Raw genomic sequence first — 25490 nt, 5'->3', positions numbered from 1 at the left:
TAACAACTGTTTAATATATAAAGGTTATATAAACTATACATATTTTTAATTTAACAGCAAAAATGAAATCTATATATTTATAGATATATAATATATATAACATTTTATCAAGCATTTAAATACACCTACACTGGCTGGCTGCCAGAGTTTGCTCCACATCTGAAAGGGTTGGGTAACTGGATAATATCCAATAAAATAAACATTTCTGTGTCAAAGAGAGTAAAGCATTGCTGCATCTCTTGGTACAAAACAGTCTTTTGTGCAGAAGTCTCTCTGAGGTTCCCCAAAGATGCAGAGTCCATGATCTGTGCTGATACAGCCAGATGGGCTTGACTTTGTATATAACATTGAGGTTGGTTCTGTTGAATCGGGTCAGAGTATTAGCCTTTGGTTGATAATTTTTCTGTTAATTTCAGCGAGAGCAACTGAAAACACAAATGATTTTTCATCTGACAGGTTGGCATACATATCAACTTCTTTTTCTTGCTTTTCTAAAAAAGGAGAAAGAGAAAAGTGTAAAACATTAAGAAGGATGGAGGTGAGAAATAGGAGGCACAACTGAGAATGAATTAGAGAGGCATACAACACATAGCTGTTGGTTAATGAGATTTATTGTTGATAAGAGTAAGTTTATAGATACAATATGGGAGAGTACGTCCGGTGTGGATAGATGATCAGTATCTGCCTTTTTTCCCTAAACAAAGTAGTAAGCTTAGACTGTAGTTTGTTAGTAAGTGCATAGGCAGAGATGTGCAAGAGGAAACATTCATTTTCACAAAAAGCTGCAGAGTCTGCACATAGTAATAATCTTGTACCAAACAATACCAAAATGCTGTACTTCTGCCCAAAGTTACAAGATATATATATCAAGGTAGAAAATAGTATGAGACGGCCTACTCTTTTATTTACTACACTGAGACCTCATTTGAAATTCCTTAATTAAAGGGAAAATTAATTTTCATATCATGTATTTTAATATAAAATGGACATATACCCCAATAGACCAATACAACATTTCTCAGATTGCCCTTCTAAACTCTTTGCATATTACTTTTTTTTATTCCATATTAGCAATCTTTATACTGCTGATAACATGATTATGAACAAGCATGCCCTCATAGTATATTTAAAGGAAAGCGTGTGTGGTAAGAGCTGTATTACGGTTACTGCCCTATAAAATACTGTGATGGCTATAATTGCGGCAAATTTGTAAATTGATTCATTTCAAATGCAGATTTTGATTGATCTTTTGTAACTTATTTGGTCTATATAATAAATGGTCTAAAGCCTGATACTTGTTACTAACAACCCATAGCAACCAATCAACAGGTTGCATTTTCTAGTCTGTTTGAAAACACATATCTAATTGGTTGCTATTGGTTACTAGATGAGGGTGAACTTTTATTACATTACTATATATATATATATATATATATATATATATATATATATATATATATATCTTCGTGCGGGCAGCACTCTGCTTTAAATGTTTGCCTCGGGTGCAAGGTAAATGGGTTAAATAGTGAAAAAATGACCAGCAACACCAAGATATCTTGTGAAATGCTCAATGAGGTGTATTGAAAATTACATGAAAAAACAACGTGACGTTTGTGTGGACTGTTACATCACGTCGGCTTTTCATGTAATTTTCAATACACTTTATTAAGCATTTCACAAGATATCTTGGTGTTGCTGGTCATTTTCTCTCTCTCTATCCCTCTATATATAGTTACATAGTTAAATATATATTTATATATATATATATAAAGTCCAGAGCTGGTGAACCACCAAACCAAAAGAAAATGCCTGGGTGCTGGTCATAAACAGGTGTGCAAATAACAAAATGAAAGCGCACTCCAAGGTCTTTGGTGAAAAAAAGTGCTTGACTTTACTACAACGTTTCTTCGAAGTCTTCCTGATGACGGCTCGAGTGTAGGAGCCGAAATGTTGTAATAAAGTCAAGCACCTTTTTTTCACCAAAGATCTTGGAGTGCGCTTTCATTTTGTTATTTATATATAGATTAGAGCCTAAAAATGATTAGGCAATAACTTAACAATGAGGCGATGCGTTCCTTTAATAAAAAGATATTTAACATTTTAACAACTGTTGAGAAATTATCTTCTACCTTTCTCTTCTTCATGCTTTTTGGTTGTTGCTGATTTTGGTCGGCCTCTTCCCCGTCTGGAAGCATCAGACTGGCTGTTGGATCGTGATCTTTTCCTGTTCTCCAAGTCTCTATTTACTGCAGTGTGTATTCTCTCTCTTTTCATCCGCTCAGTTTGATGTCTTTTTGGATCTGATCCATTTTCTAAATAAAAAAGAGACAAATAGGATGTGGGGACAAACATGAAAAAATTGAGTGAAACTTTATTTTATTTTTTTTTTGAGTTTTTCCCGAAAAGTCAGAATTTTTTCGGATTTTTGTCCGAAAAATCCGAAATTATCGGATTTTCTGGTTAATTCCAGCACAGACCACAAAAACTTCTAAATAGAATAGGGTCTTCTCCCATTGACTTAAATACAACTTTGGCAGGTCTGAGATGCCCGATTTTCAAATTTGAACTTTTTCCATCCTCAGGGTTTAATAAATCTTGAAAAAATCAAGTTTTTTTTCCTGATAAAAAAAAAACGGATTTTATAGAAAAACGAACTCGAAATTTTTGAGTTTTTGGCATTCGGACTTTAATAAATAACCCCCTTAATTTCTATTTTATTTTTTATGCCAGGATTTTGCCAACTACTAAACATTTACTACACTGTTTTATAAATATGCTGTATTCTATACGGTACACTGTGATGTTGAAGTAAATCTAGTCATATCACTAAAGGAAACCCCAAGTAATTTTAACAACTAAAAACCGTATTGACCTGGGTTACCGTTCAGCAAAGTGCCATGTTGCCATCTTATTCCCAGCTCCCAAGTATCCCCTGTGCCACCCTCAATAAGCGCGTGTGTATGTGTGATACAGTCATTTTCACACTTTACTGTACTGTGCATGTGCCCAGCAAGGAATATGTGGGAGCAAAATAGGAACACCCTGATAAAAAGTCCTGTAGGCCTGAGAGTTTCTTTAAATAAGAGTAATGGAGTGGGAAACATGTATATAAATATAAATGTTATAAGCATGGTTTGGACATCTACAAAAAAGTGGTTACCTGATGTAGGGGGTAATCTCTGTGACTGTTTTGCATGTAGAAGTTTCCGACTTATAAATATATATCCACAAGGGCAGGATTTGCAGAACCTGAAGAGTAAAAAAAACAATTAGCACAAGGCTTCCAAACTGAAAATTAATAAATGTTTATTTCCAATTTGGTTTATTTTTCCAAAGTTTTTGTAAATGTTTCTCTGCCTCCAGAATTAGTCTTTGTGTCTTTGTGAACAGCCATTGCTACTCAACACTTTGAGGTTACTATTTTGTTATTATTAGAATCAGTTAAAGTGTGCTACACAGTAGAAAAAGATCTCTTTGCAGCCCCAGGTGTAAAGAGAATCAACTAATATAGTTGATATAAAAAAGCTGCTGTGTAGCCATGGGGGCAGCCATTCTAGCTGCAGGAGAAACGGCACAGGTTACATTGCACATTACATGCATTTTGAAATAATTTATCCATGATTTTTCTCATATAGGTGAGAAGCAGCCAGTAACAAAATACGTTTGTAATATAGATATAAAGTCGATGCAATTTTATGTGTGAGTAATATTAACACAGCAGTGCCATCTAGTTACAGAAAAAAAAAAATTACAGGTTTGAAAAGTCAAATATGTTTTGGCTTCATTCATAATATATATATATATATATATATATATATATATATATAATACACATGAATATCATGTAAATTATATCCTTATAAATGGTGCCTAGTGATGTCATCTGTTATTATCGGAGCTTAGTAATGTCATTTCTGTGACTTGACTTGTGTATTATAATAAATAAAGTACAAGGATATTAGAAGTCAACTTGGAGTTCCATGACCTGTATAAAAACACTTGTCATTCGGCCTCATGTTTTTATATGGTCATGGAACTCCTTGGTAACTTATATATATATATCCCTATATATCCCTTAAATATATCCTTATATTTTACAAGTGGGGTACTTTATTCACTATAACACTTCCTGGCTTGTAAAGTATATACAATATTCGATTCCAATGAATCACTGGAGTGTAACATGAATAATTCCCTAAATTTAAATAATAAATATATGCACAGACTTTGGTTTAACCTACATTTATGGGGTATATATTTCAAAGAGTGAAATTAAAGATCGGCACATTCTGCTAAAGTGAAATTCTGCCACTCTCCATTCATTTCTATGGGATTTTGAAAGGCGTATTTACTGTATCAACTTTCACTTGCACCCACTGATTTTAAAAATCCCATAGAAATGAAGTGGCTATCTTTAATTTCACTCATTGATAAATATACCCCTATGACTTTTTTTAAAGCTCTTCTTGCCACATCATAGCCCGCTTTTCTTCATGATATCACAATGGGTAGTTGACCTCAACCGCTTTTAAGTCCAAATTCCTGCAAAGCAATTAAAAGAGAGTATTTATCAGACATACTCTCTTTGAAAATTACTCAAAAGCATGACATTTTTGCTATCTAATATCTATGATCTGATCTATAAAGAACACACCAACATGCCAGTGCATTGATACACGCAGAACACTGTCAGGCATCAAATAAACATGGGATAGTGACAGGACTGGAACTAGTGGGGTAGACAGAAGAGGCACAGGGCGCAAAGCTTGGGGGCATCGGGCACGTACCTCACATCACATGCATGCAGCCTACCCCTAGTCCGGCAAGTTTTTAACTCAGTGAAATTGGGTGCGCTCTCTGAATTTAAAGTGCTTTGCGCTCGTGCGTCCTCGGTTGCGCGCGATTGCGCACGTGCGTCCTCGGTTGCGCACGGTTACGCACGCGCGTACTCGGTTGCGCACGGTTACGCACGCGCGTACTTGGTTGCGCACTGCAGGACGGGGGCTGGTGTGGCCCTGCACAAATTTGGAACACCCCACTTCTAATATGATAGGTACAAGCCACACAAGTGATGTGGGAGACAATGCAATCTAGGAGAGAGTTGAGGAGCACACTAGCATTCACTAGCATATAAAGGTGCACTCAAACTTATCTTTCAATGGCAAAAATTAAAAAAAACTTACTGGAAAATGAAGGAATATTTCCCTCTTTAGAACTAAATGATCTCCCTATATAGAACTAAAAGTGGCAGGTTGAGGGGAACTTGTTCTACGAATGGTCCTCTCCTCCTATGATTTAAAGCTATACATTTTTATTTCATATGCCCCTATGTAGACACTGAATACAAAAATAGTTACTATATAGACAATATGATGAAAGCATCTGCAAACTTATAAACTAGCAAAAGGTGAGTAAACTGAGTGTCTAATCACCTCCCAACATTATAAATGTTGCCATTTTTAGGGGGTTGTTCACCTTTAAATTAAGTTTTAGTATGATGTAGAGAGTGATATTCTGAGACAATTTGCAATTGGTTTTCATTTTTTTTATTAGTTGTGGGGTTTTGTTTTTTTTTTTATTCAGCAGTTCTCCAGTTTGTAATTTTAACAATCTGGTTTCTAGGGTCCATTAGCAACCATGTCTTGATCTGAATAAGAAGAGGAGAGGGCCTACATAGGAAGACATGTAATAAAGTAGCATTACCAATAATGTGTAGCCTTACAGAGCATTTGTTTTTTTACATGGGATCAGTGACCTCATTTGAAAGCTGGAAAGAGTCAGAAGGCAAATAATTCAAAAACTATAAAAAAAGAAATAATAAAGTCAAATTGAAAAGTTGCTTAGGATTTGCCACTCTATAAAATACTAAAAGTTAATAATTAAAAATTGACGCATGCCACTAATGCTCGTGACTTATAAATTGCTTGAAAACACTGCTTGTCTGAAAGATTGGAAATCAAAGCCTACAGTGATATGTGTAGAAGACTTTAACACCGGCTCACATGCACGTCAGCTGTTGCAAGTTGCTTGAGCAATTAAAATGGTGTGCTACTTATGGATGCCATTGTTGGCATGATGTTATATTTTTAGCTCAAATGCTGTATAACTAGTATGGTATTTTAACTCTCCATTTGCCACTCCAAGCCAAAACACATAGTTATCAGGCAAAGGGAGAGGCACATAAGAAATTAGAGGGTAGATTCACTAACAGCCGAATTTTCGCCAGCGTCATTTTCGCACAGCTTGCACCAGTTCGCAAGGAGCAAATGCTACAACTACGCCAATTCACTAATATGCAGAGTTTCGTACTGGGAGCTGAACGCTGGCAACTTTTCACTAATGTTACTTCGGCAGTGCGAGTATTTCTTAGCGAAGCTGCGCTAGCGGTCATTTGTGCCTAGCGAAAATTCGTTAGTGATCTTGCCCTTAGGTCACTTTGCATACGGCGGGTAATTTAAAGTTGTATGGAGATCTTTCTTATAAATGTTGGGGCAAATGCTTGAAGTTATTACTTTTTCTTATACATGTCCAGGGAACCTTAATAAAGACAAGAGAGTTAATATAATGCCCTACACATGAGCCCACTGTAAAATGAATGTTCCATATGTTATGAAATGTCTGGAGAAAACCGGTTCCCCGAAAAAAGTTTGTTAGGACCTTTGCAGGCAAACTCACTTCACAAAAGAAAAAGTAGCCAGCGTTTTTGGAACTTTAATGTGTTTTCGGCACACACAATATGATGTAAGTGAAGGAAGATTGAGGAAGATCTAGCTTCTATTTAGCACTTCGCCTGGTCTGAGGTGGCAAGGTCAACTCTGGCGAAAGAAGTAACGTTCAGTAAAATCCGCACAGTGGCGTAACTACGGCGGGAGTTGGGGGTGTGATTGGGCCATGGCCCACACCCCCTCAGGGTCCCCCCGGCAGCTAGCACGCAACCATTTCCAGGAGATTCCGGGCGTACGGAGGGGGACGGGGGCCTGGCTGTGCGTCCCGCTCCAAGGCCTGCCCCCTGTAGTTACGTTACTGAATCTGCACTTTACTGAATTTGCAAAGTAACGACCTTTCGCCAGAGCGAAAAGTTGCCTGGCGACAGAGTGCGAATGAAAGCTAGTGATGGTCTCTTTCGCTAGCGAATTGGCGCCTGCGGGTGGCAACACCTGCGAATTGGCGCTTCGTCCTTTAGTGAATCTACCCCTAGGAGTGTTCCACTTACTCACCTAGTGTAATTCAGGCACAGCGAACTGTTTATGCTGCTCAAATAGCACCATGTATTCTTGTACGGTATATGGAAATGCAAATTGTAACTATGCAAATTGTAACTATGTAAAATCTACACCTTCTATCTTAAAAAATGGGTAATACACTTACTTCTCAGTAACCATTTTGATCCTAGATAATTACCAGTAAATACCCAAAAATCAATACCTTCAATTTCATAATCAATGCTTAAGAGACATTTTGATCCCACTAGTTAGCTCAGCAAATAAAATGGCACTGAATCCTACAGAACGCTTTCCAGCACCAACACTGGAAAACACTACGAATTAAACTAGAATTTCTTGCACTGCATTGTAGTTAGTGGGCTGTCACAGCTAAGACTAAAGGTGGCCATAGACGTAACAATTACGATCTTTCTTGGAAAAGATCTTTTCAAGTAAGATCGTTTGTTTCAATACACACGTGTAGAGCTGAATCGTCAGATATACAGGTAGATATACGGGAAAAAACAATAGAATTCTACCTGTATCTGACGATTCAGCACTAACAATGGGCGATATTTGGATCCCTTCAAAGGCACCCGATCAAAATTTTCCATCCAGCCCGATCGACGAGCCGACCGATATCCAAGTCTTCTGCCGATATCGGTCGGCTCTTTTTCCACCATACACGCAACGAATATCGGATGAAAATTCGTTTTGTACGATATTATCTGTGCGTCTATGGCCACCTTAAGGCTCATGCCCTTCGTCATATTTAATTAGACAGACTGGTCTAATGGAACAGCCTCCATAAATATGTAAATAATTAGAAACTGAAGCAGAGAAAACAAAGAAGCATAGTAGGACTCAATGACACCAAGGGGCAAATTCACAAAAATATATACATTATTTGCATTAAAACATTTTGGAGTTCGTTTCAGAACACCACTAGTGAATTTAAAGTACCAAATTTCTCCGCACAGATTTGAACTACAACTTAAGCCACTTTGAAGTTAAAGTTGTTTCGAGTTCATTTTATTTGAAAATAATTTTGTTAATTACATCAGCTTCAGAAAGATGGAGGTAAACTGGCAAAACTGCAGTAGTGTGGAGTAAAAAAATGACATTTCATCCAGGAGATTGTGGCTTTGGATTCTCTGTTGTTAACCTACATTGAACTGCAATTTGACTCCAAATTCATCTTAAAGGGGACATGTCACCTTAAGAATTAATTTCAAATCTTGTTTTTTAGTCTTGGAATTCACAAGCACAGAAAGCAGGCAGCAGCCATTTTGTGGGCAGTTATGAACACAAGCTTTGCATCATACGAAAATCCTTTATACGCCAATATGGGGGCCTGGTGCTCAGGACTGGCTGCACAATTAGATGGTGAGGAGAGAGGGGGGAATGAATAGACTTCTAGGAAGTGCTGAATGGAAATAATTGCTTACCCTGCCTCTATGCCTAAAGGTGGCCATAGACGTAACAATTACGATCTTTCTTGGAAAAGATCTTTATAAGAAAGATTATGTTTCAATACACACGTGTAGAGCTGAATCGTCAGAAATACAGGTAGAAACAATAGAATTCTACCTGTATCTGATGATTCAGCACTAACAATGGCCGATGTTTGGGCGTCTTCAAAAGCATCCAATCTAAATTTTCCGTCCAGCCCAATCAACCCCATCCCCAGTGTTTCTGAACCAATGTGGGTGTGGTTGGGCAGCATGCCGCCCCCTAAAATCCTGCCGCCCTAGGCCTGGGCCTTGGTGGCCTTTCCATAAATCCTGGCCCAGAGGTTATTTATCAAAGGTCGAATTGTGTTTTTCCCAAAAAATTCGAGTTTTCGAGGGTAGTTTCTAGGGATGCACCGAATCCACTATTTGGAATTGCCTGAACCCCAGAATCCTTTGCAAAAGATTCTGCCAAATACCGAACCCTAATTTTCATATGCAAATTAGGGGTGGGAAGGGGAAAACATTATTTACTTCCTTGTTTTGTGACAAAAAAAAATCACACAATTTCCCTCCCCACCCCTAATTTGCATATGCAAATTAGGATTCGGTTCGTTCGGCAGAAGGATTCAACTGAATACGAATCCTGCTAAAAAAGGCTGAATCCTGGCCGAATCCCGAACGGATTCGGTGCATCCCTAGTAGTTTCAGTAAAAACTCGAATTTTCCTGGATAAAAAAAAAACTAAAATTTTTCGAGATTTATTATTTCCCGAACTTGCAAAAAGCTGACGTTCGAAAATACTCCAGCTAAAACCTGTCGAGGTCATGTAGAAATCAGTGGCAGAGGTCCCTTGAACCATTTGAAGATGTTTTTAGCCTTCATGATTTTCGAGTTTTTTTCAGTGGTTTGCACTTGAAAATTTGATCAATTCACACTATTCTTTTGCCGTTAACTCGATCAGTTGGAGTACTTTAGTTTTCCCCCCAGATTGCATTCAATCTAGTATTTTACATTCAGGTTTTTTTCATAAATAAGCAAACATTCAAATTGTGAGTTTAGTCGAGGTCAAAAAAACTCACAAACTCGACCTCTGATAAATAACCCCCCTATGTATTTTATAAGCATTATGCCCCTGTTGGAGTCATACACTGCAATGATGCAAATCCAATAAATAACATATCAAAGGGCACATTTGAGTGTAACAACTGTTTAATATATAAAGGTTATATAAACTATACATGTTTTAATTTTTAATTTAACAGCAAAAATGAAATCTATATATTTATAGATATATAATATATATAACATTTTATCAAGCATTTAAATACACCTACACTGGCTGGCTTCCAGAGTTTGCTCCACATCTGAAAGGGTTGGGTAACTGGATAATATCCAATAAAATAAACATTTCTGTGTCAAAGAGAGTAAAGCATTGCTGCATCTCTTGGTACAAAACAGTCTTTTGTGCAGAAGTCTCTCTGAGGTTCCCCAAAGATGCAGAGTCCATGATCTGTGCTGATACAGCCAGGTGGGTTTGACTTTGTATATAACATTGAGGTTGGTTCTGTTGAATCGGGTCAGAGTATTAGCCTTTGGTTGATAATTTTTCTGTTAATTTCAGCGAGAGCAACTGAAAACACAAATGCTTTTTCATCTGACAGGTTGGCATACATATCAACTTCTTTTTCTTGCTTTTCTAAAAAAAAGAGAAAGAAAACACTGTAAACCATTAAGAAGGATGGAGGCAAGAAATAGGAGGCACAACTGAGAATGAATTAGAGAGGCATACAACACATAGCTGTTGGTTAATGAGATTTATTGTTGATAAGAGTAAGTTTACAGATACAATATGGGAGAGTACGTCCGGTGTGGATAGATGATCAGTATCTGCCTTTTTTCCCTAAACAAAGTAGTAAGTTTAGACTGTAGTTTGTTAGTAAGTGCATAGGCAGAGATGTGCAAGAGGAAACATTCATTTTCACAAAAAGCTGCAGAGTCTGCCCATAGTAATACTGGCTGCTAAATATTCGGAACCCAGCACTATGAGGAAATACTATGAGAAGGCCTACTCTTTTATTTACTACAGGGAGACCTCATTTGAAATTCTTTAATTAAAGGTAAAATTTGCATATTTTGTCTTTTAATATAAAAAGGACATATACCCCAAATAGACCAATACAACATTTCTCAGATTGCCCTTCTAAACTCTTTGCATATTACTTTTTTTTATTCCATATTAGCAATCTTTATACTGCTGATAACATGATTATGAACAAGCATGCCCTCATAGTATATTTAAAGGAAAGCGTGTGTGGTAAGAGCTGTATTACGGTTACTGCCCTATAAAATACTGTGGTGGCTATAATTGCGGCAAATTTGTAAATTGATTCATTTCAAATGCAGCTTTTGAATGATCTTTTGTAACTTATATAACTCTATATAATAAATGGTCTAAGGCCTGATACTTGTTACTAACAACCCATAGCAACCGATCAACAGGTTGCATTTTCTAGTCTGTTATATAGACATTTTCTAGTCTGTTATATATATATATAAATATATATAAAAAAAAACAGAGCTGGTGAACCACCAAACCAAAAAGAAAATGCCTGGGTGCTGGTCATAAACAGGTGTGCAAATAACAAAATAAAAAGCACAATCCAAGGTCTTTGGTGAAAAAAAAGGTGCATATATATTACAGCCTAAAAAGGTGCATATATTATATTAGAGCCTAAAAATGATTAGGCAATAACTTCTATCTAAAAATCTATCTTCTACCTTTCTCTTCTTCATGCTTTTTGGTTGTTGCTGTTTTTGGTCGGCCTCTTCCCCGTCTGGAAGCTTCAGACTGGCTGTTGGATCGTGATCTTTTCCTGTTCTCCAAGTCTCTATTTACTGCAGTGTGTATTCTCTCTCTTTTGATCCGCTCAGTTCGACGTCTTTTTGGATCTGATCGATTTTCTAAATAAAAAAGAGACAAATAGGATGTACCAGTAAACCCCCGATTCTCTAAAGAATCGTTAATGAAAGAATGGTAACAACAGTGAGGCAGCAAAATGCGATGGGTGCGGATTCACTCGGCATCCCCAGGCAGCAACTGGCGACGCTAATTTGTGGGGATGTAGAGTGAATCTGTGCCTATTGCTTGTTATTACCTATCTGCTATTAGAATTCTTAAATTTTGAGTTTATTGGTAGTAAAGTGTTACTGAAAAATTTCTTTATAAACAACATTTTTTGTGAAAATGTTCTCCTGTCCTTGAATGAGTTCTCCCTGGTGAGCTGTACTTAAAATCTTGACTTTAACATCAGATGAACGCTGCACTCTTGAAAATGCAACATAAAGTTGACCATGACCAAACACAGGCTCAGATAGGTAAATGCCGACTTTATCCAATGTTTGTCCTTGTGATTTGTTGATTGTCATGGCAAATGCAGCCTTAATGGGGAATTGTCGTCGTTTAAGTTTAAAAGGTAATTCCTGGTCAGAACTGGTAAGGTCAATTCTGGGAATCAAAACAGTATCACCGCTATGGGATCCTGTAAGCACTTCTGCCTTGATAACATTTTGTCTCATGCTCTTCACAACCAACCGTGTACCGTTACATAAACCTTGCTTAGTGTTAGGGTAGGGGCACACGGCGCGATTTCGCCGCGATTCTGCGCTGGGCGAGTTGTCGCTGCGTTTTTTAAGCCGAAATAGCTTTGCTAACTTTGGCGCTGGCGTCAATGCAAATCGTGGCGAAATCGCTGCGCTAATTCACACGCGGCGATTCTTTTTCTACTGTCGCCCGGAAACGCTCAGCGAGGCAACTTCGGACGACAATAGAAAACGAATCGCCGCGTGTGAATTAGCGCAGCGATTTCGCCGCGATTTGCATTGACGCCAGCGCCAAAGTTAGCAAAGCTATTTCGGCTTAAAAAACGCAGCGACAACTCGCTTAGCGCAGAATCGCGGCGAAATCGCGCCGTGTGCCCCTACCCTTAAGGTTTCTTAACAGCATGACTATTGTTCCTACTTTGAGTATAAGATTGTGTTGTGGTAATCCAGCATTGTTGATAGTGTTTAAATATTCTAATGGGAAGTTAAGTTTCTCACTTTCGTCTTCAGAATCAATACAGTCAGTACTCAGAAAGACACAGCTTTGTCCAGGAAGTAATGCAATCACTTGGTTGTTTATCATGTCAACATCAATATTTTTTGGAGATAATATAGCCCGTTTTGCTAAAAATGGCCACCCACGCAGGTACGCAACCGGTTCCCCTCCTAGAGTGACGCTAGCGCCGCCATTAGACAAACTTGCAAAGGAGTAGCAAGATGGCCGACGCTTATACAGACTTTAGTGGGCGGATGACAAACTCGCAGAGGAGTAGCAAGATGGCCGACGCTTATACAGACTTTAGTGGGCGGATTTGGCAGTGGGCGGATGACAAAGTCGCAGAGGAGTAGCAAGATGGCCGACGCTTATACAGACTTTCGTGCAGGTACGCAACCGGTTCCCCTCCTAGAGTGACGCTAGCGCCGCCATTAGACAAACTTGCAAAGGAGTAGCAAGATGGCCGATGCTTATACAGACTTTAGTGGGCGGATGACAAACTCGCAGAGGAGTAGCAAGATGGCCGACGCTTATACAGACTTTAGTGGGCGGATTTGGCAGTGGGCGGATGACAAAGTCGCAGAGGAGTAGCAAGATGGCCGACGCTTATACAGACTTTCGTGCAGGTACGCAACCGGTTCCCCTAGTGTGACGGTGAGCGCATCTGCCTCCCTAGATCCTAACCTTCCAGCGGTCGCCGCCTGAGTGAGCAGGAAAGAAGAGGCGGCGGGAGGCAGAAGGAGACGGTGAGCGCATCTGCCTCCCTAGATCCTAACCTTCCAGCGCATCTGCCTCCCCGATCCTAACCTGTTCTGATCCTAACCTTCCAGCACATCTGCTAATCGAAGGCCGCATCTATGTCTTTCGGCTGAAGTTGCGCGCGCATCTCATAGATCCTAACCGAAGTTGCGTGCGCATCTGCCTCCCCTCCACTCGGGACATAGATAGGCCTTCGGTTAGTATATAGGATGAGCTTTATAGCTGCCTTACCTGCACTGTTACCAAAACAACATAGAGACAAGCTGCAGTAAAAATTGCAATATGTGTGACCAGTGTGTCATTGAGGCCAGCTGTACTCAAAAGAGAAAATGGGAATTATATTTCAAAGGTGGCCATACGTGCGCAGATTTAAGATGCTGATTTGGGCCCTTCAGACTGAGTAGGAAGTACATCTGTCCCAACAAACTGGCCTGCTTGAAAATCGCTCAAATACAGGCAGGGTTAAAAATCCTGTTTGGGTAAGGACTGTATAGTACCATTGATGTGATCCTCGCCCTGACAGTCTGCATTGTCAATGGATTGTCTGGTCCAGCTGATATCACCCACCTCATATCAGAGAAGGATCCGCTTGTATAGCATGGTATTTATAATGGTGTATAAATCATTTAAAGCCACGCTAATGCCAAAATGTACACAGCTTATGGAATTTACAATTACAACTTATATACATTTTTATTAAATAATTTACAACTTTTACATTACCTTAGACGCAGCTTAACATATTGAGGTCAATTCAAATAAATCAAGAAAACAAAGTAAGAAGTGAAAAGCTGTCTAAAATTTGGCAGCACTTGGGGACCTTATTTATCAAAGTTCGAATTTATCTGACTATTTAAATGCAAAAAGTCAGAGCAAACTAGAATCCACAATTGGACCTTATTTAATAGGATCGGGGAGAAACGTGAAAAAATTGAGCGATTTTATTTTTTTTGGACTTTTTCCCCGAAAAGTCTGAATTTTTCGGATTTTTGTCCGAAAAGTCCGAAATTATCGGATTTTCTGGCTAATTCCAGCGCAGACCACAGAAACTTCTAAATAGGATAGGGTCCTCTCCCATGGACTTAAATACAACTTTGGCAGGTCTGAGATTTTTTTCTGATTAAAAAATTCAGATTTTATAGTAAAAAGTACTCTAATTTTTTGAGTTTTTGGCATTCGGACTTATATAATAACCCCCTTAATTTATATTTTATTTTTTATGCCAGAATTTGGCCAACAACTAAACATTTACTACACTGTTTTATACATATGCTGTATTCTATACGGTACACTGTGATGTTGAAGTAAATCTAGTCATATCACTAAAGGAAACCCCAAGTAACAACTAAAAACCGTATTGACCTGGGTTACCGTTCAGCAAAGTGCCATGTTGCCATCTTATTCCCAGCTCCCAAGTATCCCCTGTGCCACCCTCAATAAGCGCGTGTGTATGTGTGATACAGTCATTTTCACACTTTACTGTACTGTGCATGTGCCCAACAAGGAATATGTGGGACCAAAATAGGAACACCCTGATGAAAAGTCCTTTAGGCCTGAGAGTTTCTTTAAATAAGAGTAATGGAGTGGGAAACATGTATATAAATATAAATGTTATAAGCATGGTTTGGACATCTACATAAAAGTGGTTACCTGATGTAGGGGGTAATCTCTGTGACTGTTTTGCATGTAGAAGTTTCCGACTTATAAATATATATCCACAAGGGCAGGATTTGCAGGCAACAGGAACCTGAAGAGTAAAAAAAAACAATTAGCACAAGGCTTCCAAACTGAAATTTAATAAATGTTTATTTCCAATTTGGTTTATTTTCCCAAAGTTTTTGTAAATGTTGCTCTGCCTCCAGTATTAGTCTTTGTGAACAGCCATTGCTCCGAAAGACCTTCCAAGGCTACTATTGTGTTTAGACTATTACAATAAACCGAGAGAATGCGTGGCATGTTGGGCAAGGGGGTTTGCCCATTAGAACAGGGGGCATAATGGCACTCTTCATACAAGGGATATATTTATAATATCATAGGTATTCCTTTGTACTTTGTCTGTGTAAGAAAGAAAGAGGACTACAACCCATGACTTGTGCACTTGGACACTGGCATACCCATCGTGTTTTAGAGGCACACGCAAAGTCTGGAAGTCAGCCCTCAAATCATGACTAACACCTCAACAAGTAAAAGCAATAATTAGGAGTGCTCTACCCTCTTGTATCCACCTGTGCTAGACCAGAAGATCCTTGCCTGCTAGCTGGGTCAATTGATGCATCCAGTGAAAAAAATCCAGTAGCACTCTGGTAGTGTTGCAAAAAATCTTCAGTGATTTATTAGCCCATAAACAAACACACAAAGGGCAACTTTTTGGGCCCTACTGGACCCTTTATCAAGCCTGGTTTGATAAAGGGTCCAGTAGGGCCTGAAACATTGCCCTTTGTGTGTTTGTATATGGGCTTATAAATCAATGAAGATTTTTTGTAACACCTCAACAAGGTGAAATGCTGTGCAGTCCCATTGGATTAGACTAATATAGTTGATATAAAAAAGCTGCTGTGTGGCCATGGGGGCAGCCATTCCAGCTACAGGAGAAACGGCACAGGTTAGATAGCACATAACAGATAAGCCCAGTCCAATACAATGGTGTTTTATCCGTTATCTGCTATGTAACCTGTGCCTTTTTTCTTTTTTTCCCAAGCTTGAATGGCTCCCCCCATAGCTAACAGCAGCTTGTTTTTATAAACTATAGAATTCTTTATAAACCACAACAAACGAGGAACCGGCACACAGAATTGAATGCAAAAGGTGACTGACCCCAAGTGTTTAATGTGTCAAATGATACACAATGTTTCGGGGGCTCATCTCTGTGTGCCGGTTCCTCCTTTGCGGTTTACCGTGGATTCAGGGGAGGGCCGTCTCCCTAGAGGACCGAGCACCAGATTCTGGAAATTGAGGAGGGCCAGGGAGTGTGTACGCCCTTTTCTATTTCTTTACAAAGCAAGCATACAGCTTTTACCAGTGCAGAGCAACAGTACGTTATATTTTAATTACTTTGTTACACTTTAATTTTTTGGTGTTCCTGTTCCTTTAAAAACAGAGGAGTCGGAGTCGAAGGTACCATAAACTGAGGCGACCGAATTCAGAGTCAAAGGATTTATGTACCGACTCCACAGCCCTGAATAGTATCTCCTGTGTGATCCTGACATAATAATTTGTATAGGGCAGGAGTGACTAATGTGGGTCTACTTTTAGTGATGTTGTCCAATTATAATCTACATCCATAATAGCATTGTTAGCATTTTGTATTGCTTAAATATTATATTGATTTATGGGTAAAGTTATATTGCTATACTTAAGAATGATATTATGTATTGTGTATCGGGATTCGGCCTTTTTCAGCAGGATTCGGATTCAGCTGAATCCTTCTGCCCAGCCAAACCAAATTCGAATCCTAATTTGCATATGCAAATTAGGGGCGGGGAGGGAAATCACGTGACTTTTTGTCAGAAAACAAGGAAGTGAAAAATGTTTTCCCCTTCCCACCCCTAATTTGCATATGCAAATTAAGGTTCGGATTCGGCTTTGAATAGCCACTTGCATATTCAGTGTAACCTAGGGCAGCCAGCTTCACGTCCCTCGCCTCCAGCTTAGCAACACAAAACCATCTATAACTTTTAAATGGTTAAAAACAGAAAATAAAAGTAAATTGCAAATCCTCTGAAGAAGGAAGCAAGTGTTATTTTCTATTTAACTTTGCGGGTGGGTTTTTTACTTAGACTTGAGACATTTCAGGTCTAGGTGTGATTACTGTACATCAACATGTATCACAGTTTGAGTTTTCCTGTACACTGTATACATATATAGTGGGCTATTTATCAAAGGTTGAGTTGTGTTTTTCCTGAAAAATTAGTTTTTCGAGGGTAGTTTCAGAAAAAACTAGAATTTTTCAGGATAAAAAATAAAAAATCTAATTTTGCCCAGAAGTTGCAAAAAGCTCAAATCTGAAAATACTCCAGCTAAAACCTACCAAGGTTATGTAGAAGTCAATGGCAGAGGTCCCTTGAACAATTTGAAGATGTTTTTAGCCTTCATTATTTTCAGGGGGTTTTCTGTGGTTTGCACTTGAAAAACTCTATCAATTCGAGCTATTCAAGTTTTTTTTCCGCAAACAACTCAATCAATTCAAGTATTCGAGTTTTTTCCCCGATTGCATTCATTCTAGTTATTTACATTCGAGTTTTTTCATAAATAAGCAGTTGTAAGTAAGTTGTATTCGAGGTAGAAAAAAACTCACAAACTCGACTTTTGATAAATAACCCCCAAAAGGCATTTTTTATCTGGGATCCAATTTCTTTTCTTTATTACTAATTTGCACCAACCCATCTGATGTTCCCTTGATACAATTAGAGCTCAGAAAGTTATTTCTCCATTGAGATTATTTAAATGAAGGGTTAGAGAGATGAGCAAGAGCAGTGCAGGATATCCTACGGTATTTGTCATAGTGAAAGCCAGCAGCACCATGCATGCTTCCTTTGTTAAGGGTTTAACAGGGCCCACTTTACCTCTTGTATTAGGTTTGGTGCACCCCAGTACATCACTTGTAGCATATACTGCAGAAAGGAGAAGCTGATGCAAAGAAGTTGTGAGAGCTGGGGATAGCCCCTGACTGGGCATGTAGTCACACAATATTTCGGAGCAGGCAAGACAGCACTGCTGTTTATCACTAGGCAGGAAGCACCAGCAAATGCTCTTTTTCTACTAAAGCACAAAGGGAACTAAACAAGTCAAATACTTATTTAACATTTCCCTTTTATGCAGTGTTTTGATAATAGCGCTGAACTGAAAGAGGTCACTTTCAATTGTCAGAGTAACTAGATGGAATTATGAAAGAAAAACAGATCTGCAGTCATTTAGGTGCAGATTTATTAAAGTTCGAATTGTGTCTTCCACAAAAAAATGAGTTTTCAAAGTTATTCTGGAGTCAAAAATCTGATTTAAAAAAACTCAAATTTTTCTAGATTTATTATAATCCGACCCTGGAAATAGCGTGAATCTGAAAATACACTAAAATCTAAAACCTGTCGAGGTCATGTAGAAGTTAATGGAAAGGACCCTTGAACTATTTGAAGATGTTAACAGCCTTCATGATGTTTGAGGTTTTTTCGAGGGTGTCACTCGAAAAGTTGTTTTTTTCCCCCGAAAACCTGATCAATTCGAGTTTTCGGGTCGCTAAGTTCAAACTCGCTAATTCTAGTTTTTTTCCATTCGAGTTTTTATCTTAAATTAGAAACCATTCTAGTTGTGAGTTCATTCGAGGTCTAAAAAACCCAAAAATTTGAACTTTGATAAATAACCCCCCTAGTCTAATAACCCCCCTAGTCTTTCTGACGTCAATACCTGACCCTGCAGTAGATGTTCCCATCTGTTCTGTTGCTTATAACTTTTAAGAATGTTTTATAGGGGCTACAAAGCAAGCTCTATTTGTTAATAATGAATAAATAGAAATCAATGTCAACCTATAACAAAATTCGGTATAATAATCAATTTTAAGATACTCAAAAAAAATGCCACAAAACGGGCATTTTACAGGTATGGGACCTGTTATACAGAATGCTTTTCCCGATAAGGCATCTTTCTATAATTTGGATCACCATACTTTAAGTCAACTAAAAAAATAATTTAAACATTAAATAAACAGAATGGGATTGTTTGGTGTCTAACAAGGATGAATCATATTTTTAACATTTTGAATTATTTGATTTAAATGGATTCTATGGGAGGTGGCCTTCCCATAATTTGTCCCTTTTTGGATTATGGGTTTCCAGTTCATATTCTTGCTGGCAGGAAGACATATCAGTGAGATTAGTCGCACGAAGAAGAGAAGATGTGTCACTGGGCGACTAATATACCCCGAATCTTCATGTGTGCCAATGGTTATTGAGAGAATATCTCCATTACCACAATGTTACCTTAGATCAGTGATTCCAAAGCTGTGTGCAGGGGTGCTTCGCCAATGAGGCGAGTTGAGGCTGTCGCATCAGGCGGCAGCGCCCCACTAGGTACCAGGGGCAGCAAAAATGCTGCTCCTGGTACTTTAAGAGCGTATTATTGGGGGAGGGGGGGCAGCAGCAACTGCAGAGGGGCCAGGATCGCCCCTGGCTGTGTGGCTGGCCCTACAAGAAGGACTTAAAGCCGTAAAAAGGTGTGGCATGGACTGAAGGCCAGTTAAGGTGAAATTTGTGAGTAAATCATTATTTATATATTGGTGAAACTATAGGATGCATTTGCAGTAAAGCACTGCGTATCTTGACAGCGCTATATATATAAATGATGATGATGATAGGATAGTGCTTGCTAGGTTCATCAAGTCTGTGACCCTGTTATAAGCTATGGGGGCCCAAGCAAACATTTGACTGCAAAGGGGTCTGAAGACCTCTACCTTAGATAAAGTACTGCGTGTTCTTGCATTTTACTATTTAACCTTACTCCACACTCCTCCCGCCTGGCAAATACATGAAACATAGCAGATTAACAGTGTAAACATTAGATAATATAGGTCCAAAACATGAGGAACTCCTATTAAACAAAGCTTTTAACTGGTATTTTAGAGGAGCATATCATTGTATTAATATTTATGCCTACTAATACAAAGCTGCATATACTGAATGACTAAAATTGTTACACTGCGTTATTGCACAGCTGTGTTCCATTGTATTTTTTGCTAACAAAATACACTGCAATTTTTACACCTTCAAAGTACGATAAAATGAAGAAATGTATGTTGGCCTTTAAAAATTCACTTGAGTTTCAAAAAAATGCATTTGACGTACTGAGCATACCTTTCACCAAATGCACATTTAAAGCCCTCAGACAAAGATGAATGGATACACCGTGTCTGTTCTTTGGGCAATGTGTCCTGACACGAATAATGTCAGTATTGACTGCTGCCTGCTTTGTCACGGACAGTTTGTGTATTAAATTTAGAGAAGTTATTCTAAACTGGAATTTGCTGAGATCAGGCCAAATACAAGAATGTGAGCTCTGTGAATAGAAAATTCATGAGTTTAAAAACCTTATTATTAATGGGGTGTTTCCACTGAGGGAGGCTTGTCACTACGCAGCTTTGAAATACAACCAAGAAAATGTACAGTATTTAGGGAAAAATACCATTGTATTCCAAAATATTAGTGAAAGAGGAAGGATCCTGTTTTGCCACATGATACACATGGGTGAGATGAAAGGCATAAGGACGGGAACAAAAGGCTGCATGTGAAATGACTTGTGTCAGCTAGAGCTAGACACAGCTTGCCCCATTTTGCTGTTACTTGCTTTGTGCTCAGTCTCAATGTGATCACCTTCCAGCTGTAATGAAAAGCATAACCCCTGTATCTAGGGATGAGCGAATTTGACCCGTTACGTCAAAAATTAGTCACCGGCGAAAAATCGCTGATGCCATACAAGTCTATGGGCGTCATTTCCACGCGAAAAAAGGCAAAAGAATCTGCCCATCCCTACCTGTATCTGCTGGGTGTTAACATATTGGGTGTTGTTTATTGCATTCACGGTAAAACCTAAAATTTTTAGGGATGAACCAAATCTAGGATTCGGTTCTGGATCCGGCTGAATCCTCGTGCCTGGTCAAACCAAATCAAAGTCCTAATTTGCATATGCAAATTGCAGGCGGGAGGGGGAATCACATAACTTTTTGTCACAAAACAAGGAAGTAAAAAACTTTTTTTTCCCTACATTTTGCCTTCCCATTCCGGTATTTGTCCGAATCCCAAAAAGTGGATTCGGTACATTACCTACAAAGTTTTTATGTGGAAACCTGTTATCCACAAAGCTCCAAATTACAGGAATACATCTCCCATAGACTCTATTTTTTTTTTCTTAAAATAATTTCCTTTTTCTTTGTAATAATACAACAGTAACTTGTACTTCGTCCTAACTAAGATAAAAGTAATCCTTATTGGAGGCTAAACAATTTTATTGGGTTTAATTCATGTTTACATGATTTTTTAGCAGAGTTATAAAGTATGGAGATCCAAATTATGGAACGACCCCTTATCCAGAAAACCACAGGTCCCGAGCATTCTGGACAGGTCCCATCCAAGTACAGTACATATTGTAAAACAACCACTCAGCTTCCGGCAGTTACAGGTTCTGTCTGGACTACAGACAACCTTGTATTTATTTTTTCAGATTTAGAAACCAACAGCACCAACATAATAGAAGGGACTTCTGCACTACAAAGCAAAAGTTATACAACCTGCAAATCCTCAGTTTCTAGATTCTTTCTATACGGCCTGCCTACTCTATGCCACGGAGAGAGGGGGAGATGCACTAGAACCTAGACTGTGGGAGAGTAACTTGTACTTGATCCCAACCAAGATATAGTTAATCCTTATTGGAAGCAGAACCCACCTATTAATGTTTAATGTTTACATGATTTTTACATGACTTAAGGTATGATGATCCAAAATACAGAAAGATCCCTTATCCGGAAAACCCCAGGTCCCGAGCATTCTTGATAAGTGGTCCCATACCAGTACCTTATTGTACAGGTATGGGACCTATTATGCAGAATGCTCGGGACCTGGGGTTTTCCGAAAAATGGATCTTTCTGTATTTTGGATCTTCATACGTTAAGTGTACTAAAAAATCGTGTATACATTAAATACCCAATAGGCTGTTTTTGCCTCCAATAAGGATTAATTATATCTTAGGTGGGTACTGTACAGTACTGTAAGGATTAATTATATCTTAGGTGGGTAATGTACAGTACTGTATCTTAGCACAAGGTAATGTTTTATTATTAAAATTCTAAATTTAGATTATCTGCATAAATGGAGTCTATGGGAGATGGCCTTTCCGTAATTTGGCGCTTTCCAGATAATGGATCCCATACCTGTACACCAAAATAAAGCAGCCATATAGTAAGGAAGATACATGACTGTAAGTATATCCCCACAAGTATCTTTCTTTTACCCTGAGACACAGCATATGCTCGTCAGTTTTAGATTTCAGAAGACCAGGTAAACTTAGCAAATCACAATGGACATCTAATGAGATATTTCTCTCATTGGTAGAGGGGTGGTAAGAGGGGGAATTCACAGAGTTAATTTAATATAGATGATTTTCTGCTGTAAATGAGTAATTTAATGCTGTAATTTATTTTTGTTTAGTTAATGCTGTATTTGTCCCAAAAAACGATCTGCCACAAACTGAAGCCCAGAAAGTCCCCATACAAAGTTTAGAAATCTCCTAGCTAAAGAGAGCTACCAGTTGTTTGTGTGACATGAAAATGAAGAAGTGATACAGTGAATAAATAAAGTATTTTGCTGACTTGGTTTCTATGCAAATAATGCGTGCAAATACACACAGCTGAATAAATCAACCATTAAGCACATGCATTTCAGAGAGCTGATCACACTTCCCCTTTAAAACTATTCTTCTATATTACAGTGATACAAGGCTAGCACGTTGTTTTTTCTTATCACGTGGCAGCAAGCAGAACAGCTAAGGAATCCATTATCTGGAATCCTATTATCCAGAAAGCTCCAAATTACAGGAAGGTTATCTCCTATAGACTCCATTTCAATCAAATAATACACATTTTTTAAAGTTATTTCCTTTTTCTCTGTAGTAATAAAACAGTACCTTGTACTTGATCCTAACCAAAATATAATTAATCTGTATTGGAGTTTGGAGACAAAACATTCCTATTGGATTTCACTGATGTTTATGGAGATCCAAAATATGGACAGACCCCTTAACCGGGAAATCTCAGGTCCCAAGTATTATGGATAATAGGTCCCATCCCTGTACAGTAATAATGGCACACAATAAAACATACAAAAAGGGATTAACACTGTTCACACTTTTGTGCTGCCAACTAATTGTGATCAAACATTAAGGATATTAATGCAATATCCAATTAAAACTTAAAAACTAAACCTACAAGAAACAACAAAATAGGTGATAAAAATATGAGTTGCTAATAATAATATAACTCATTTCTGCTTTAAAATTAAAAAACCTTTGACCTCAACTGCGAATCTTAAAGAAATACCATATAATTAATTATATTAGGTCTCATTCCCCTATTTAAAAACAAACATTTCTTTTTGCATGATGTAGAGAGGGATATTCTGAGACTATTTGCAATTGGCTTTCATTTTTTATTATTTGCGGTTTTTAAGTTATCTAGCAGCTCTTCAGTTTGCATTTTCACCAATTTGGTTTCTAGGGCCCAAATTACCATAGCAACCATGCACAGAAACTGGAATATGAATAGGAGAGGGCCTGAACAGAAAGATGAGTAAAAAAAAAAAAAAAAAGTAGTAATAACAATAAGGGGCACATTTACCTAGGGTCGAATATCGAGGGTTAATTAACCCTCGATATTTGACCGTTGAAGTTAAATCCTTTCAGCTTCGAATATCGAAGTCAAAGGATTTACCGCTATACCTACGATCGAACGAATAATCGTTCGATCGAACGATTAAATCCTTCGAATCGAGCGATTTGAAGGATTTTAATCCATCGATCGAAGGATATTCCTTCGATCAGAAAATTGTTAGGAAGCCTATGGGGACCTTCCCCATAGGCTAACATTGGCCTCGGTAGGTTTTAGGTGGCGAACTAGGGGGTCGAAGAATTTTTTAAAGAGACAGTAGTTCGACTATCGAATAGTCGAACGATTTTTAGTTTGAATCGTTCGAAGTCGAAGGTCAAAGTAGCCCATTCGATGGTCGAAGTAGCCATATTCGACCATTTGAAATTCAAACTATTTTTCCTCTATTCCTTCACTCGAACTAAATAAATGGGCCCCTAAATGTGAAGGCTTACAGAGCATTTGTTTTAGATGGGGGGTCAGTGACCCCCAATTGAAAGCGGGAAAGAGTGAGAAGAAAAATGCAAATAACTCAAAAACGATAAAATATAAATAATGAAGGCCAATTGCAAAGTTACTAGGAATTGGACATTCTATAACATACTAAAAGTTAACTTAAAGATGAACCACCCCTTTGTGATTCTTACGGTATCAGAAATCAAGAAGTCACATGTCTTGTAAATATAGTTGGGATCCATTATCCAAAAGTTTTGAGCACAGGAATGTCACTTCCAATTAGTCCTATTTAATATACGGTTCTTCGCAATAATAAGCCCCTTGATAACAAAGTTATCAAAATCCATGTTCATGCCAAAAAAAAAAAAATCCTACTGGTTATTTATTGTTAGATAGTATTTAAGTAGACATAATCTCCCCAGTCCCATACCTGCTATTTGATATGACAGGACAGAGGTACATTGGCGGAATGACAAGCGGTGCCTTATAATAAGAGCATTGTTACTGCACCCATGTGCCAACACTCATTCACACTGACACACAATCACACTGGAGAAAGCATAAACATAAGGTCTGCCCACATGGCTTAACAGATCACACATCTAACAACACACGTTCCATTCGATTTAAAGAAAAGGAAGCGCCTATGGTGATCATCCCTACAACTGGCGAGAATATCGCACATCAGCATTATACTAACAGACAGGAATAACATGTAAGAATGCCATCTCAGATAATGCCATACACATACATTTCATATTGGGCTTATCGTACCATACTCCCCCACCCCCTGCACAGCAAGGACTCCCAGTGGCTCATGCCAGCTCTCACCTGTTGGTCACACTGCGGACAGGACTTGGTGGCCATTTTTTACTTTCTCGGCTCAGTTTAAGGACTGACTCCTCCCTCTTTGCGCGTCTCTTGCGCTCGCTCCCGCCACACCTACATATCTTCGCTGCAGGCGCCTGCACAGCACAAACCAGAACGCGCTCTCGGCACAATCGCTTGAAAGATGACGTTTCCACTTTTCGGTTCTTCCCTGACATGAAGCCACGCCCCCAGATCAAGAAGCCTTCCCACTGCGTGATAGCGGGTGTTGCAATGGGCGGATAGTGACCCAGCGAATA

The 25490-nt window shown here is 38.5% G+C and overlaps 2 protein-coding genes across 2 annotated transcripts; both read right to left on the bottom strand.

Moving 5' to 3' along the window:
- On the bottom strand, positions 1 to 10163 carry LOC121403027 (UPF0547 protein C16orf87 homolog). Its single transcript, XM_041590236.1, has 4 exons — positions 9991 to 10163; positions 3161 to 3249; positions 2130 to 2312; positions 1 to 491 (listed from the first exon to the last, which is right to left on the bottom strand). Exons 1-4 carry the CDS (start codon positions 10161 to 10163, stop codon positions 373 to 375), a joined length of 564 nt encoding a protein of 187 aa, XP_041446170.1. The 3' UTR covers positions 1 to 372.
- On the bottom strand, positions 9848 to 25250 carry c16orf87.L (chromosome 16 open reading frame 87 L homeolog). The gene is given in 4 exon segments (NM_001094897.2): positions 9848 to 10352; positions 11435 to 11617; positions 15162 to 15258; positions 25195 to 25250. Coding segments are annotated over 4 exon segments (435 nt in total). The 5' UTR covers positions 25231 to 25250; the 3' UTR covers positions 9848 to 10233.
- Positions 25251 to 25490: the final 240 nt, after the last annotated feature.

This window comes from Xenopus laevis, chromosome 4L (assembly GCF_017654675.1).
Source record: "Xenopus laevis strain J_2021 chromosome 4L, Xenopus_laevis_v10.1, whole genome shotgun sequence".
In the NCBI taxonomy this organism is placed as follows: Eukaryota; Metazoa; Chordata; class Amphibia; order Anura; family Pipidae; genus Xenopus; species Xenopus laevis.
The sequence above is the reverse complement of the archived record's forward strand: the minus strand, read 5'-3'. Positions and strand labels throughout refer to the sequence as shown.

Coding starts and splice junctions, on each gene's coding strand:
- LOC121403027 (XM_041590236.1), bottom strand. CDS start 10,163: ATGGACTCTGCATCTTTGGGGAACCTCAGAGAGACTTCTGCACAAAAG. Junction 3,250..9,990: donor AACTCTGGAAGCCAGCCAGT/GTAGGTGTATTT, acceptor TTTACTCTTCAG/GTTCTGCAAATCCTGCCCTT. Junction 492..2,129: donor AAAGCATGAAGAAGAGAAAG/GTAGAAGATAAT, acceptor CTCCTTTTTTAG/AAAAGCAAGAAAAAGAAGTT.